We start from the raw sequence: 16,799 nt of genomic DNA, 5'->3' as shown, positions 1-16,799 counted from the left end.
AAAAAAAATCAAATGATTAAGAAGAAGAAAAATCAGTAAACTTAATCACTTATCAGGTAATATGTCAGATTTCTTCTGGGTGACAAATCAGTTAAAAAAAATCCCTTTCTTCTTTGGGAAAGAAAGACCTGTAGCAGTATGAGAGGAGGAAGGAGAGGGGACGAAGTGAGGAGGGCTAACCTCTATTTCACACAGTGGAGAGTGATGAAGGTCCAAACAGTGGAGACACAGGCCTGCTGGGGTTAACACACTTAGTCAACCTGCTGTATGCGTACAGTCACGCTGACAGAGAGAGGTTAAAGAATCTGAGAACAGGCTTGGGTAAATTATTTATGATATCCATGTTGCACTGCATGGCATTGGACAAATACATGCTAAAGGTGTACTGTAAAATACACGAATCAGAACTTCCTGGGTCGTGTCAGGAGGGGAATCCAGCATGAAAAATATGTGTGCGGCAACAGCTTATGAATAAGGGAGCAGCCAAAAGAAGCTTTCATTATTTAGAAAAAACTGAGGTAAGGATTAAAATATAACTCATTCACAAACCCTCTTATCTGAAAAATGAGCACATCAAAACTCCAACTCTGAAAATCCACAGAGAGTTATTCTCTCCCACAGAAGGCACGGATCCTGAACTGTCCAAAACACCTTGCTTATAGACAAGTAGACTTTTTCCTCATCTGTCACAGTGCAACATTTGGATAACTTCTGTCAAGCACCTAGTCTGGCACGTACTCAAAGAATACCCAGAAGCCTGCCATTTTCCTGGTTAGAGATAAAGCAGCAATAACTTTGCATCTATTGACAAATATACTCACAGCTGGATGGTCCTTGCCAAGTGTCTTCTCCCTGATGGCCAGAGCATCATTCAGCAGGTTGGCAGCCTCCTTGTATTTGTTCTGATCCCTGAGAGACAGAAGCAAATAGGGACAGACTGAAACACAGAGGTAACCTATGCTGAAAATTTCCACTAACTGCTCATCAGTTTCAAGGTGCTGTGGAGATAATAGCTCTGTTAACAGTTCCCACAGCCAATGCACCCGTACACCCAGACCCAGACTCTCATTCATTCCGTTAAGGCAACCAAATCAAAAGCTCCAGCTGACTGATCAATGGCTTAGATTTGTGTGAGTGAAAAACATGGCAACAATCCCATGCAATACTTGTCCAGTTCTTAAGTGTCATTCCTTTGTTCTTGTCTAACTGGGCTGGGAAATTAACATTTGCCCATTTCTGTTACTGTACTATACATTTTTGGTTGTGTCAGGCTATGTTCTCATTTAGAGTCCAGTCACACAACACTTAAAAAAAAAAAAGAAATGCCTCCCAACGGTTTTAAGAGACGTGTCACAGTGTTGTGAGAGTGACAAAATGAGCTGCCATCATCTCAGGAAAACTGGAATTTGTAGAATCTAAAAGGTTTTCAAATTGTACGATATTATCTTAAAAGTTAAAAACAAACCCTTATCTGTTATCTTCCAAACACTGACGAAGGACTCATTAAAAGCCATGTGTCAGAGGATCTGGGGCATTTATGAACCAGTGCAGACTACAAACAAAACCTTTTTTTCAGCAAAGATATTAATTAAATAGACCACCTGATTTCATAAAAGGCATCAAGGCAATCATACTTTATATAGTAAAATAAACTAAAAATCACAGAACAACATCAGCTCTCATTGGAATCAATATGTGCATATTATTAGGTGTTGGTGTACCTGTAAACAAGGGCTAAGATATTGAGCATTGTGGCCACATCTGGGTGGTCGTGTCCGGAGGTCTTTTCCAGGTCTTCCAGAGCCTGTTTGCAGAGGGGTACAGCCACCTCATACCTGCCCTGGGAGGCATACTGGATCACCAGGTTGTGGAGGGTCCTCAGACGAGCAGGAATCTCATAGCCTCCCTGTTGAGCAGCAGCTGCTGCAGCACTGCCATGGGCTGGCTGGACTACAGACACAGAGAATGAAAAGGAAAGTAATTATTTATTAGGAAAAAAAACAAAACATCACTGGACTTAACAGAGCAGGATTTTTAAGTACAAACTGGTATTTTACATTTGCCCCCTTTCTAATTTCTTCGGTTTTTCCATATTTCTCACACTTAAGTAAGTAAAGTAATCGTAAGAGGGCAAATACTTTTTCGTGGCACTAAATGTGAAACATAAAAAGGACAAAAAAAAAAAATTCACATATTAAGCCTGCTGTGATAGAGGGCTCAGCTGCAGGAGGGACAGACGGTAGGAGGGATTTAGGGAACACGGCTAAAACAGGTGCTTCCTGTTGGCTGCATACTCTCTCCTTTATCTGCTGTAGTGTGCTGAAACTCCAGTGCTAGGGAAGCCAGTCGAGACACTAGAGTGTTTCATGTCTGCTTGTCCTGATGATTATTACTGAAGTTGTGCTGAAAAGAGAGACTGCTCCAGCCAGCGGAGCAGTGAAAGGCTTTGTGATCTGTTTTGTAAAAATAAACCCCTGGCTAGCAGACACTTCAGCTACACCCCCTCAGTGTTAATTTAAGGTTACTGGAGCTTGAAAAAGGCGACTGGGCTTCTTCTTTATGTCGTCTTCTCCTCGAAGACGACATAAAGAAGAAGCCCAGTCGCCTTTTTCAAGCTCCAGAGACTACTATGACCTGGATGACTGAGAACCTCCACAGACGTGTTAATTTAAGGTGCAAACACATTTTACATTTCTGGTTACATTTAAATACAACAATTTAACAATAACCCAGCAACTCAAAATAGTTTTAGGTATTATTCTTAAATCAATAAAATGTTGAGAATATTGAGGAAAAAGTTTTTTGTTTGTTTTTTTTTTAACAAAATTACACAGATTTAACATCCCATCACATAAAATAAAACAAACATTAACAGTTCATAAACTGAAAGCTAGAAATTAATCCCTTCAAAAGTGCACGCTTTTATAACTGCAGTTAATTCACCCAGGTCATTAACACGGCTAACACGTCTAAATCTTTACAATCTCATTCAGTCAGTGACTCTGGATGATGGAATCAGCAGAAAGACTGATTAAGTTTAAAAGGAGACTTTAATAGGAGTTTTTATATGTGTGAAAAGAAACCTGCGCCTATTAGCAGTTTTTCCTCTAAATCTAAAGAAGCATTTGAAACCAGTTGTCTGAGATCATATAAAGGGGTCAATACTGACTCTAGAACAAACAAATATTGGCTGTTTTTGAACATATGCGCTACATAAGCAGGATTATCCCCATTTAAACAATGCCCTCTTTCTCCTACCATGCACAGCTCATGTACCAGCTCCTGAGTGTTACATTTAACAGGCCCAGAAGGCCCCCATGACTGGACTGTCTCTTGTGATCCACAGTCCATTTGTCTGTCTGTCTGTCTTTTCTGTCTCTATATACGAGTGTCTAAGAATGTATAAATGTATGAGGTCAGGAAATCACCTGATGGGGTTTCTTATTGAAGGCAAGCAGCTCTATATTTACTCTGAAGGAGAGCCAGTAAGGTTTCAAGTGGGAGCCGCCCACTGCAGTAATAACAGTGACCACAGAGAAACGTCCAGACACCAAGTGATACCAGGTGTTCAGAACCGCCGGCCAACCACAGCCCACCTCTGCCTCTGCTCACGGAAAAGTAACATACTGAGAGCAGAATAGAAACGGACACACCAGAGGGCATGTATCTCACACAGCATCATCACTACAACACAATCAGCTACCAGGAAACAAAAAAGGATTTTTTATCCACATACAAAATATGTAGTTATTACTGCAGTTAGCATTGGTTAAACACCAATGCACTGAATGAATTCATTTGGACAGTAAACCAAAATATAAGTTAAAAATAGTGAAAAATAATTAGCAATGTCAATGTCAATTTATTCTTATTTGTTACCAATTCTGACGGTGATTTTAATATTTATCCAAATACTTTTTGTGGTCTTTTATAAATATGTATAATGATATTCAGTGTTTGATTTATAAGGTAGGCATTTTCCATGTTTATGACATTCCATTTAATAGTACTCCTACCAGATTTACATGAGCAGCAGTACTGTTCTCAGAGAGTACTTGTTATAAAAAAAAAAATCCCTGTGTTGCATGATGAAAAGTGCAGGATGCTGCATTTTTGGATCTCGACTTCTGCTTGACCTCTGCTTTCCACTATTCCACTTAAAATTTGCCCCAAACATTCCCAGATGTGCAATGCTGGAATGTGTTGCAGGCTGAGTAGCTCACTTAGTGTCAGCGTTTGTTAAGTGAGTGAAATGTAAATATTAGCACAGAAAAATCATTGCATGTAAGCTCCTGAGCGGTCATCACCATTGTCTTCTTCCAATTTAAACTCAAAAAGCTGTCTGAAACGGCTCAGGAAGGAAAGACATCTAATCTACTCCAACTCTAACCCACTATCCACCAAACACACACACACACACACACACACACACACACACACACACACACACACACACACACACACACACACACACACACACACACACACACAGAGCCTCAGGCTGCTCTGTTTCACACAGAGAGGATTAATGCCAGTGGAAGAGGCATTCGATGATGCGTTGCTTCTCCATAAACACCCCCCATCCCTCTCTTTTTGAGTTCAGCCCTCTCTCAGTCCTTTCCAAACTCAAACCAGAAAGTGTCTGCTTACTTTTTTTAAAAGTATTTTCTACTCTTCGTTTGATGCCATGAAGTACGGACGGTCATTTCTTTTCCACAGCAGTTGAAGCTGCTGCTTCTCTAAGCTCCGGTCTTCAGCACATCTGGCTCTCTCTTTTTTTCCCCAGTCCTTTTAAGTTTGTATACATTATCATCAAATGTAGCTACCTGACCGTATTTACTGTAAGCACTGATGTGGGCATGAGTAGGAATGTGTGTGTGTGTACATGCAGCATTTATGTGTGAATGGGTGTGGGTGTATAACTACTGAATAACTGCATGCTTTCATTTTTGAGTATTTTGTGTTTTTCTCAAATCTCCCTGAACCTTTGCAAGATTTTCTCATATTTAGACAATGAACAGCAAATGATAACTATCACATGTACAATGCATAATTACCTTTTTAATAGTATTTATTAGTGCAAGAGGCTAGTTTTGCCAAGTACTGTAATGAGCCTATCCGATATGTTAAAAAAAAAATGCTCTAAATGGAAATTTTTCACTTGTGTTCCTAATTTCTGTGCAGCTCCAGGACCAACTCAATATACACCCTTTACAATAACATTTCCATCTCAGTATCTCTAAAGAGAAATGTATTATTCAATCATTATGGAGCATTCACCTCCAATGCACATTTTTATTAAGATTTATGCTGCAGAAAATCCTCTACTTCCTTGTCCTTGTTCTCCAATCAATTGCTCGCTCACAGCTATATGCCATTAAACTCTCCTGTCCCATCACAATTCATTTAGTAGTGCTCACAGCATGTGCTGTAACACCACCCTGACAGGGAAATACTCAAAAACAGAAGAATGAAGCTCTCTGTCTAAAGGAAAGGCTTTTATTGTGAAAGATTTTAAATTACATCAAATTAAATTAAAAATGAATGGATAAGAGCAATTACAAGACGAGTGGGAAGCAGTTTACAGCCAATCTGTCAGGTAGTTAAATTGGCTTACAATCTGATACCAAATGGGATGAGCCAAATTAGGCCAAAGAATTTTTAAAAAATTTCTTTTTTTTTTGAAAAATAAAACCTTTAGGAGCAAAAATTTGTTTGTTTTTAAATGGTTGTCCCTGAAGTTAAACCTCTTTAACTAGTGTTTTAGAAACTAAACATTCAACCTATACCTTTTTTTGGCAGATCATCTCACTACTACTTATCCATAAGTTGATTAACATAAAAATAACCTACTACTACCAACCAAACAATTATAGACCAAACAATTGACTGATTATTATAGTTATTTTCCAGATTAAAGTAATATAAAAAAAAATTACATTTCACCAAAGCTCTTATGAGTTTCTCTTTTTTTTGTCATGATATAATAAATGTTTACATTTCAAGTAATTCATTGATATCCAGAGCCACAAAGGTAGTCCATGGCAACATTGCCATTGCACTTGTGCAACAATGTTTCACCTAACTACAGTCACAAAAAGTAACACACTATAGAAAAACTGGGACTATATAACTTCACTGGCCTCTGTTCAGACTCAGCTAGGTCCTGACTAACAGGGATTTACAGCCAACAAAGCTTTACTGTCTGGCCTGATGAGCTATTGAAAGACCACCCCATCAAACACTGAGCAGAAGGCTGGTAATAAAGAGTAGGAGCAATGAAAAACTGGGGTGTGCGTGTTTGAGAGAGTGGTAGATCGATGCAATCAAACACGCTCACCACCAGAACTCGTCACCGTGTATTACATCATATATTCTGACTCTGGGAACATCCACTGACCCAACTTTAGCAGATTACAGGAGTGCTGCTGATATAAAGATGTAAGCTTTGTTCTCAAAGGTGGTCTTAATTTTACAGCAGCGGCATTTTCAAAACTGTGGCACCTATCAGGGAAAAATACTGCATGTCACCGCATTCAGCTGCCAAGTATTAATATGGTGGAAGCAGGAGTTTACTTCCAGCTCTTACTTTCTATAGGCGCAAAAAGCATTTAGGAATTAATAAAGGATGTGCCAATGAAATCTACACCCCAAGGCAACAAACTATTTCATTTTTGGGTCGAAGGACAAGAAATTGTGTGAAAGTCTCTCAGAGTGGATGGAAGATGAGGAAGGTAGAACACTTACTGCCTGGGGCTTGGTCATCCTGGTCATCTGGGAAGAGATCATCCAGAGTCTCTTTACTAGAGTCTGAGTCTTTCTCCTCCTGAGACGGGAGGGAAGCAGAGAGCAAGCAGAACGATCAGTGAGGGGAGAGAAGACAAAAAGTAAAAAGGAAGTGAAATTTTGCATGAAGAAACTGAATATTTTATTAGCCGATGCAGTCATTCTGCAGTTTGGGTCTAATCGTGAATATTTTCACACACCTAAAATGCTTGGGATGGTTTATATTGATATCTTTCATTCATATCTGCTGTTGATAAGGTGCGTGGGGGGAAAAAAATGACAAAAAAGCAAAAGACTTACAGCAGCAGTAAATTAAAATCAAAGGAAGGGAGCTAATGAGAGACCCGGTGGTTCTGATTTCATGATAAGCAGGTCACACATATTTTAGAAGACGGCATCAAAAAACATTAAGTCTTGAGCACTCACAGACGGGGACAGGTCCTCGTCGTACTTCTTCAGCTGGTTCATGAACTCCAAGTGCTTCTTCTCCTCCTCCAGCTGTGCCACGCTCTGCTCGCTCTTCTGCAGTTTCTGCTGTGTCCCGGCCAGCTCGTCCCTCAGCCACTGGTTCTCCTGGCAGAGTCGCCGTACCTGAGCCCTCAGCTTCTGCTTCTCAGATTCCACTGAGCTCAGGTGGTTTGACAGGGCCATCATCACCTGTGCAAAAAGGAGGCGGTTATGCAGCAGCTTCTGCAATCATACAGACTCTTAGTATCTACAGCTGGATTTATGCTCTCATAACAATATTTACACTAATATGTGTAGTAGATTGCCTACTAAAGCAATTATGCCAAAGCCTTGTGTAGAGTAGAGGTAAGTATGTACCCCCCCCCCCAGAACTAAATGTGTGTCCACTAATGTTACAGTGAGGCACTTGGGGTAAAATCATACAGTCTAAGGTGAAAGGCTCGAAGGGCTGTAATTAGATGAGAGGTTTGCAGCTCGGAGACATTAGGGGTGTTTGACCAGGAAAATTACACTTTACCACAACTCTAAGCAAAAAAGCTGGAGGTAGAAATTCCAGTATGTGCATGCAGTGCATTGTATGTTTAGACAAAGCCTGCTGGGAGGGTAACACATCGACAATGAATCATCAGTAACTCAGTGACTGTTTGTGAAATTAAATGTGAAGTGAAATGACGAAAGGAAATATTTTGCATAATTTCAAGGCTTCAAAACTTCTTTGTTCTTTTCCCCCAATGAGCCAAACAAGAATTACAATTAAAATGAGAGAAACACTCCTCTGTCAAGTGTACAAGCTTATCTAATTCACAATGGACTTTGTGTATATTTTTGTCTTTTATTATGCCTATTACAAGGAAAGATTCAGTTAAGTAAAGATTCTTGCTGTTTTCATACACTGAACTTGTGATATTAATCATACAGGTGAAAACCACCTGCTGTCCTCAGTGTGTTCTGGATATCTACACAGCTGTTCAGCAGATTAATATAAATGAGTCCTTAAAATTAAATAGGAAAATTTTAAATGTGTAACAACTGACAAACTGCTTGATTTTTTTATTTAGTTTTGTTAAAAGACATGGAGATTAAATGTCTCGTTGCCAAGATTTTCTACCCAGACCAACCGAAATAAATAACAGATCAATCTAACACCCATGTTGATTTTAACCAATCGCCGAAGCTCTACACACATACTTGAGCCTCGCTGAGCCCAAGTTCCAGCATCTCCAGGGACTTGCGGATCATGTGTGATTTCTCCTCCACAAGAACGCCCTCCTCATCCTGCTTCAGGCAGCGCAGTGTGCCCAGAAGGCCCTCCAGGATGGAGTGGTGCTCTTGCTTCAGGGCCTCCAACCCCTGGATCACCTGCTTGGTCCGGGAAATGATCTCATCCTGGGACAGCTTCTCCCCAGAATCCTCCTCCTCCTTCACACACACCATGGTGGACATGTCCTCACGCATCCTGCAGGCATAGCAAAGTCCAGTGTAACAATTTCACAGCAGCAAAGGTAGTAAGTAATGTTGTTTTATGAATTAAATCCTAAGAGATCAGTAAATTTATGCAGTATGTTTCTAAAACATACTGCATAAATTCAGATGATAAAAAAAAAGTTGCATGAAAACATTTTGTCTTGAAAGTCCTCATAAAACAAGATTACTAACATCAAGCTCTAACAAATGCAGAAGGGAAATGAATTTTCTACAGCCACACAAACAAAAGGACACTGAAAGCAGCTTGTTGTCATCTAAAGATGGTATCCACTTGTCTCATGACTGCCACAGATGTTTATCCTGGCAAAAACAGTCACAACAGACCAAGAGAATGCGATTCACCAGAAATGTGACATATTGATTAAATGGCAAACAGGTAACTTATTTATTTTTTCCAGTCACAATCCTCTGACCTTTTCTCATCTCATGACCAAATAAACAGCCTTTTATCTCCCTGTCTGCCAGTGATTCATCTCCTTTAAAAAAAATAAAAATAAAAAATCAATACTCTGCTGCAAGTGAGAAGCAACACTGGCTTCTCAAAAAGGTCAGACTGTGTGTTTCTGACTGGACGGTTCCTGGTTCAGGGGTGTGGGACGTTCAGATTGGGGAATTTATGCTTCCCCATCTCTACACTCGAGGTGCCTTTATAGGAGGTGCTGACTAAAGAACATGCTCCGAAAAGCTCAGTACAGCATGAGCTGCAGCAAGAGGTTGCAATATAAGAGGCAATATGAATGAAGATTAGCACTTCCTAAAAAAAAAACCAAAAAAAAAAAAAAACTGAAGCTTAGGATTGTTTAATAAAAAGAGGATCTTTGGTGCAGCTGTGATTAAAAGTTTAAATCAAATGAAAGAAGTTAAACATGCTGCCTGCCGGATCTGAGGTTTGTGGTCTGTAAGTGGCTTACAGATAACAGACAGAAGACGACAGACAGGAAAACTCAGAGGAACTTGTAGACATTTTATGCTGCACAATGACCCCCTTTCACAACTTTAAATAAATGCTGACTGTCACATTTCTTTTATGATCATCACCTATTAACTGTACTTGCATCTAGCCAGTGACCCAAATTTAGAAAAAAATCAGCTATAAACTTTAAAAGATGGCAAATTTTAAACATATATCATTTGCTGCAGCTGAAAAAGACACTATGGTAAAGGAATACTGACCCCAGACTCATTTATGAGTCTCCCATAATAATTAGCTTCTTAGTGCTGCTGCAGTCCATACTGCCCCCACTACTGAACGTAACAGGTAAAATGCATTAGGTTATTAAATGGTTATTAACCTGCTAAAAATGCAGGTTAATATAATAATGCATTGCACTTTGTCCTGACTTTATTTGCTATATATTCATTACACACACATATCCACACACACACACACTTAAGAGGATTATGATTGAGCGCTTTGGCAGCACTTGTAGCGAGCTGCCTAATAAATCTCTGCAAGCACACAAGACTGAGACGGCTGCGTCTCAGCTGAATAATTATAGAGACACTGACTGAAGTTCCATTTTACTGCATGTTCCAGAGAAAAATACAGAAATGGTACTTGTGGGTGTGTATGAGTGAACGAGCTAACGTTTTTTTTTCGATGGTGCAGTGGCACAGTGAGTTGAACAAAGTATGCCCACCTCAGTATAAAAGCTGCTATGGTGTCAAGAGAAGACTGCAGACTTGCCCTGTGCAGATTTCAAATTTCACTTGAAGAAGAGGAAACGATGAGCTGAAAAATGCCTTGAGACGAGGCATATGGAGGAAGGGCAGCAGCCCTGATCGCTCCATGTGACTCAGCAACCGGCCTGCAGCCTATCAGCTAAGCAGGAAGCAGGAAGCTGACACGGTGTTCAGGAGGAGGTGGAAAAGAGCAGCTCGAGGCAAAAAGAACAGCGAAGCATGGGATGTACTTGAGTGAAATGAACTTGGTAAATACAGAAAATGTTAACTTAAAGAAAAAAAAACAAACAAACAAATGCAAAATGCATTAGTAGCAAGATGCATAAAAAGCAAAACATTCAGGTTTTGTTCTTGTACCTAAACTGTATTACTATTAGTTGCAAAAAACAAAAAAAAAACTTTGATTATATCAACTGATTTAAGTCATTTGAAAGAAGAGGAAAAAGCCAGAAATGTGCAGAAATTAGTCTTTGCACAACTGGTTGGACAAATCAAGCAATTTGAATATTCAAACTTGGGCTCTGGGAAATTATGATGGGTATTTATTCCCTTAACTATTCATCAAGAACAGGGCTACTGAATACATCTCAACCATTTTGTCAAGGAAAAAATAATCCCAGCACTTTCAATCTATTCATTTTCTGCCACTTACCCAGGTCTGGGTCACAGAGGCAGCAGTCTAAACAAAGATGCCCTGACCTCCGCCTCTGGATACAGAGCAGTTCTGACAGACATCTCTCCACATGTCCTCAGTTTGCCCCAGGGACTCCTCCCGGTTTGACATGCCAGAAAAGCCTCACCTAGGAGGCATTCAGGAGATGTTCTTGTCAGATGTGCAAACCACCTCAACTGGTTTCTTTCAGGGAAGAGAAGTGGCTCTATTTTGAGCCGCTCCCAAATGACTGAGCTCCTCACCACATCTCTAAAAGCGAGCCCGGACACCTTTCAGAGGAAGCCCATTTCCACCATTTTTATCTGCAATCTCCTTTCAGCTGTTCTGAAAGAGAGCCATGACCTCATATCTGAAGGAGCAAGTCACATCCTAGCCACTTCACCCTCAGCTGCAAACCACCCCAGTGTGAGCTGGAGATCATTGCTCAATGAAGTCAACGGGACCACATCATGTGGAAAAATCAGAGGCACAAACTTGAGACCACCAGAATCAGTGACAAAAGCCGCATTTCCATTAGTACCTACTCAGCGCAGCTCGACCTGACATGGCACGGTTTGTAGGCATTTCCATTAGTACCTGGTACCTTTTTAGTACCCACTCAGCCGGGATTCCAAGTGATCCGAAGCAATCCGAAAATGTGATGCGCAGGAACAGCATGCCACTGATTGGCCAGGGAGTGTCGTCACTAGTTAAATCATGAGAGCAACTCCTTTACCATAATCAACTGCGCCATTTTTCTCGGTTGGATGCCTAGACCAACAGTTTGCAGCGGTTGTTTTGCAACAACTGAAACGTGCACACAGCATACATATTTTAATACTTAACAATAATAACCTTCATCCATTAAAACACTGCACATTGTATTGTTGAATGCATGGTGACGATAGTGAACTGGCCTTAGCTATGTTAGCTTGCCTCTATCTCATCCATTGTTGTGTTGTGTTTTGAGTTGCATACAAATTATGTCAATAGACTACTGCCCGCGGGTCGTCCCGAGCTGAGTAGGTACTAATGGAAACGCGGGAAAAGGCCCAGGCCTGGGCGGACTCCGAAACCCACTGGGAAACGAGATCGGCTTATAGTCTGCAATGTAAACCGAGGTCTCACTATGGTTGCACCAAACAGCCTGTAACAACAGGCCAATATGTCATACTCCCAAAGTACTCCCCAGTCAAAGGACCTCTCCAAGTCCACAAAATGCATGTGAACTGGTTGAGCAAACTCCTAGACAAACTCAAGTGTCCTAAAGTAACATATTTACATGGCTTTGTTTCCCCAGTCAAAGATATTTAGGTGCCCTTGTATAACTACGCTATATCTGGCATTAAAACTAATAAAATAATTCAATTAATGTGCTAATTATTTAAGCTTTTCCTCAGAAACAAAAAGGACAAAGAAACAAAGGTGGGCTTCACTTAAAAATCTGTTTTATAAATCAACAACGCAGCAAGATTGATGCTTAAGTAGTGGAAACCCAAACCACGAAGAACTAAAAGAGGTGACAACTACCACTGCAGGGCAATGTAATACAGAAGTGAAAGTGACAGCACATGCATTTTTTTCCTGTTCTGATCCAACAGTCTTTTATTTCTGGCATCAGATTAGTCCCCACATACAAAGCACCACAGGAAGAAGGCAGAGAAAACTTTTTTTTGAAGTTAACGTTTGAAATGTAAATCACTTGCTTGAAGCAGCACCCGGGGGATGCTGCAGCTCTTTATGTAAGCATGCTAAGGTGGTGATACGAGGTGACGGGGATGCTGAAGACAAATGTGGTGGTGGGTGGAGTATAAATGAGGGGGGGGGGGGGGGTTGTGTTTGGGACCGATGGAGAAGCGGAATAGTAAGTACTTGCGGGTCTTTAATGCATGAGGATGGAGCCGGTGGCAGAAGAGCAGCACTCGAAGAACAACCTTAATCAGCAGCGTGGGCAGAGCTGCTTTACAAAAAAGAAAAACAAAGAGCCTCTAAAAGTGTAATTTACTCAACAATTTCACTGAAACATAACTTTGGAGATGTAATGTATTTGTCTGACTGCTCAACCCACAATTTAAATAATACAGCGTTTGTTCTACCTGTATCCCACCAATAAAAAAAACAAAACAAAACTGCATTTGCTGCTCAGAACCTCATACCAGTTTGTCCAGTATAAACAACTCAAAGAACTGGATAGGGTTGTTAATAACAGCAGCAGGTCATCAGTTTTCATGGCAGCAAACAAAGGAAAGCACAACACACCACAGATCTGTCCCACCCAGTCTGAGCACATTTACCAGCTCTAGTATAAGTACTCATTTACAGCTGAGTACCAAGTTTTGTCTTTATTCCCCTTTTACTTCTGTTTTGGCTTTTTGCTGCTGAGCCTTTCTTTCCCCCACCAGCTCTAATTGTTTGCTGCTGAACAGGTAGTGCTTTTTTTTTTTTTTGGCTAAAACTAGCCTAACCTCCTGCAGACAAAAATACCCATGATGAGAGCAAATCACAACTGTAAAGTCAGATTTCAGTAGTCACGTGTCACCAAAATCAGTGACTCTTTTCACATAAAAATAGATTACTGTAAAAGTAATCGTTATATTTATTGGGGCAGCTGTAGTTCAGGTGGTAGGTTCAGGTTGCCTGCAAATTGGAAGGTTGATCCCTGGATCCTCCTCTCAAAGTGTCTTTGGGCAAGATACTGAACCCTGAGCTGCCCCTGATGCATTCACGTATTAATGTTATATAAAAACACTGAATGAGTGCTCAAATTGAGTAGAAAGGTGCTGTATAGTCCATGTATACTATGCTTTTTCTTCTGTGTTTTATGTGGCCACAATGCTACAAAATATCACTCTCTTCCTATTGCATCATGTGACAACCTTAGCAGTTAGCTTCAGAGACCAAGAAAGGGGTTAACAAATCATCAAGTCATGAGATGACGATGACCCACTTTGGTCCTTTGTACAGATTAGGACAACACAGAGAGAGTTACATTCTAAATGAACACAACAGAGAAACCTGTCAAAAACACTGTGTGTGAATTCACTTGCTGCAGTCGAATGTGTTAAACTATGTGCCATCACCCAGTCTCACTTCTGATGAGCACACCAATGACAAAGTACTAAATTATTTTTCCATGAGCAAGCCTTGGGCAAGAGATTAAATTTGTCATTCAAATCGCTGAAGTAGCTTAAGATGCTGTGATCCACAGAGACAGCAGTGATACCGCTTCTTGCTGCAGCAGCCTGAAGGATTGAAGACTCAGAAAGACAATCGCTGATTTTATTATACGACTTTCTGCAGACTGTCCATAGATTAAGTTTTAAATGTTAAATTTAAAAGTCGGTTTAGTTTAGAGAGAGTTTAGAGACATTCGAGAGTAAAGGTTCCTCCTGGATTCCTCAATAGGCCTGTCTGTATTGATGAGTGAACATTTGTTTGACTTAAATTTTAAAAGATTAGGAATTCTAAATTTAGTAAGTTTAAGACCACTTAGGGGAAAATCTAAGACCATACATTTAAGTGTACAAAGACTAGCCATTCACTGAACCCCTGCTTCACTAAGACCACATGATGCCCGTTTCACTTAGCCATTCAAATGTTGAGCTGAACTCAACTTTTGAATGGCTAGTCAGTGTTGCTGTCAGCTGAACTTACCAGCTGACAGCAACACATGAGAGAGAGAGAAAAAAAAAATCTACTTCAGTGCTACCTTCTAGGTGTGGTGGCACATTCATAATATTTATGTTGTGTGTGTGTTTATATGCAGTACATAGTTGTCATACTACAGTACAACAAATGGGAGGAAAACTAATTCAGATGTTAATGCACAATTTGCACCACAGTAAATGTAAATGAATTACACTTTAGTTGTGTAAGATTTTAGTGAATTTTTCAATAAGTTAATCAACAGAAAATTACCTGATTTCTGTTTTTTTGACGACTGGGAGATTTTTAGACCTCACCAGGAACTAACTCTGGGAACTCCAAGAATTTCAAAAATTGACTGATAGCTGGAAATAACAACCAAATAGTACTCATCAGCTGTTGTGCTCATCTGTAAAATCTAGGGTTATTTCTGAAGTCAAACCAACAGCCATAAAATCAAATCTGCTGCGGCCACGCACACCCTGTCATTTCTACCCAGCGGTAAGAACTCAAACCACCCCACAAGTCCCAGGGGGACCAGATGGGTGTTTCGCCTCGGGGTAGGAGCCCTGCAGGTTGTCATGAGTGCACCTTTGGGTGGATTAAACAAACACTGCAGGGCAGGGAAGAAAAAGCCCTCGGGAATACTTGTATATTTCTGTGCAGACTGAAATTGTGCTTCTGCATGCCGCCCCAAACTCAGATATTCATAGACGCCTCTCAGTCCTTTCGGTTTCCCAGCTGTAGGTCCCACACTGAGATCCACTGTCCCCTTGAAGCTGTGTGCCTAACACAGGCAGCTTTCACAGCCCTGACTCTCCTCTGAATATCAATGAAAGGATACAGCTAACTATCGCATGACAAACAGTCACCATCAAGACTTAATCTGACCGCAGTGGCCGACAAATGCGCCTTTCCACATGCTGATAGGCATGTTTTAGTCGGGTCCCTACCACTGTAGCTCCTGCTGGTTTGTCCGAGCTATCTCACTTACAAAATGGATTAACTTGAAGAACCAGTTAGCCCATACTTTCTCGTCACACAGCCCAACCTCAGGGCCAATTCCGACCTAGCACTCTCAATGACAGTTTAATGTGCTTGTGGCGTCTAATTCCTGCAATTAACGTAAACACCGACCACAGATTCTCTAAAACAAGGTTGCCAAAACCACGTAACGTTAGTCTTGTAAATACTTGTGCTTTTACGGAATGACGCTTTAAGAAACGCTCATTTTCAGCAAGCGGTTTATTAACGAATGAAGGCATTCCAAGTAATACACGGAGCCATTCTTACCGTTCTCTGGGACATCCGTTGCCAATGTAGCTCGACTTCAATGTTCCTCTTCCCCTTTTAAATCACGTATTTATTAAATTAATTTTTGTTCCTTTGACCGACAGACTTTACCAATAAGTGTAAAAAAATATATACTGAGTTAAAAAAAAAAAAACACACAATTTGGTTACTGTCTATGTCTACTGTGCTATGTTTTGCCTACTGACGCCGGGCTTCACTTCATCAACCTCTGTTAATGTTCACCAGCTAGCTCCATAGCTAGCCATCTAGCTATCTGTCAAAACACCGATTCCAGTCAGCCATTCAAGGGAAGCTAGTATTCCCGCTGCTCCCATAGCAGGAACCGCTCCGTCAAACTAGCCTGACAGGGGCTTCATGGGGCGAAATCAAAAGTTCATGAGTCCCCCATGAAGATGACAGCCCCTCAGTCCTGTAGTTGGCTGAATGACTAACTGCACAGTACGCGAAAATGGCGTTACCCCCGCCCCCCCCCCGGCAGCACTGATGTCATCCAGTCCAGATTAAAGGGAAAGCTGCGGCTCCACGTTTATTACCGTAAAAACAAGAAGCACAGACGGTGCACACACCGCACTCAAATACTCTGATAGCTACTGAAGTAAAAGTAGACTGTTAGATCTATAATGGTCAAAGCGGTAAAGGTGGAGGTGTATGTCTGTGTAGATTCTCGGTCATCCAGGTCATAGTAGCCTCTGGAGCTTGAAAAAAGGCGACTGGACTTCTTTTTCTTCAAGAAACAAAAACAAGTCCAGTCGCCTTTTTTCAAGCT

At 40.8% G+C, this 16,799-nt stretch overlaps 1 protein-coding gene across 5 annotated transcripts in view; it reads right to left on the bottom strand.

Annotated features, from left to right (window-relative positions):
• klc1a (kinesin light chain 1a) overlaps positions 1-16,486 on the bottom strand; it is a 43,734-nt gene extending 27,248 nt beyond the window's left edge. For 4 of the 5 annotated variants that reach the window (XM_030718417.1, XM_030718421.1, XM_030718418.1 and 1 more), the window contains exons 1-6: positions 16,013-16,486; positions 8,443-8,710; positions 7,213-7,443; positions 6,748-6,826; positions 1,722-1,950; positions 822-909 (exon numbers count right to left, since the gene is read on the bottom strand). In XM_030718417.1, the coding sequence (XP_030574277.1) occupies positions 822-909; positions 1,722-1,950; positions 6,748-6,826; positions 7,213-7,443; positions 8,443-8,709 (894 nt within the window). In that variant the 5' untranslated portion in view covers position 8,710; positions 16,013-16,486. The remainder of the gene's footprint in view (positions 1-821; positions 910-1,721; positions 1,951-6,747; positions 6,827-7,212; positions 7,444-8,442; positions 8,711-16,012) is intronic. The other variant, XM_030718416.1, reaches the window with a different exon arrangement.
• Between the last annotated feature and the right edge of the window lie 313 nt (positions 16,487-16,799).

This window comes from Archocentrus centrarchus, chromosome 22 (assembly GCF_007364275.1).
Source record: "Archocentrus centrarchus isolate MPI-CPG fArcCen1 chromosome 22, fArcCen1, whole genome shotgun sequence".
In the NCBI taxonomy this organism is placed as follows: Eukaryota; Metazoa; Chordata; class Actinopteri; order Cichliformes; family Cichlidae; genus Archocentrus; species Archocentrus centrarchus.
This window is presented reverse-complemented; position numbering and strand designations above follow the sequence as displayed.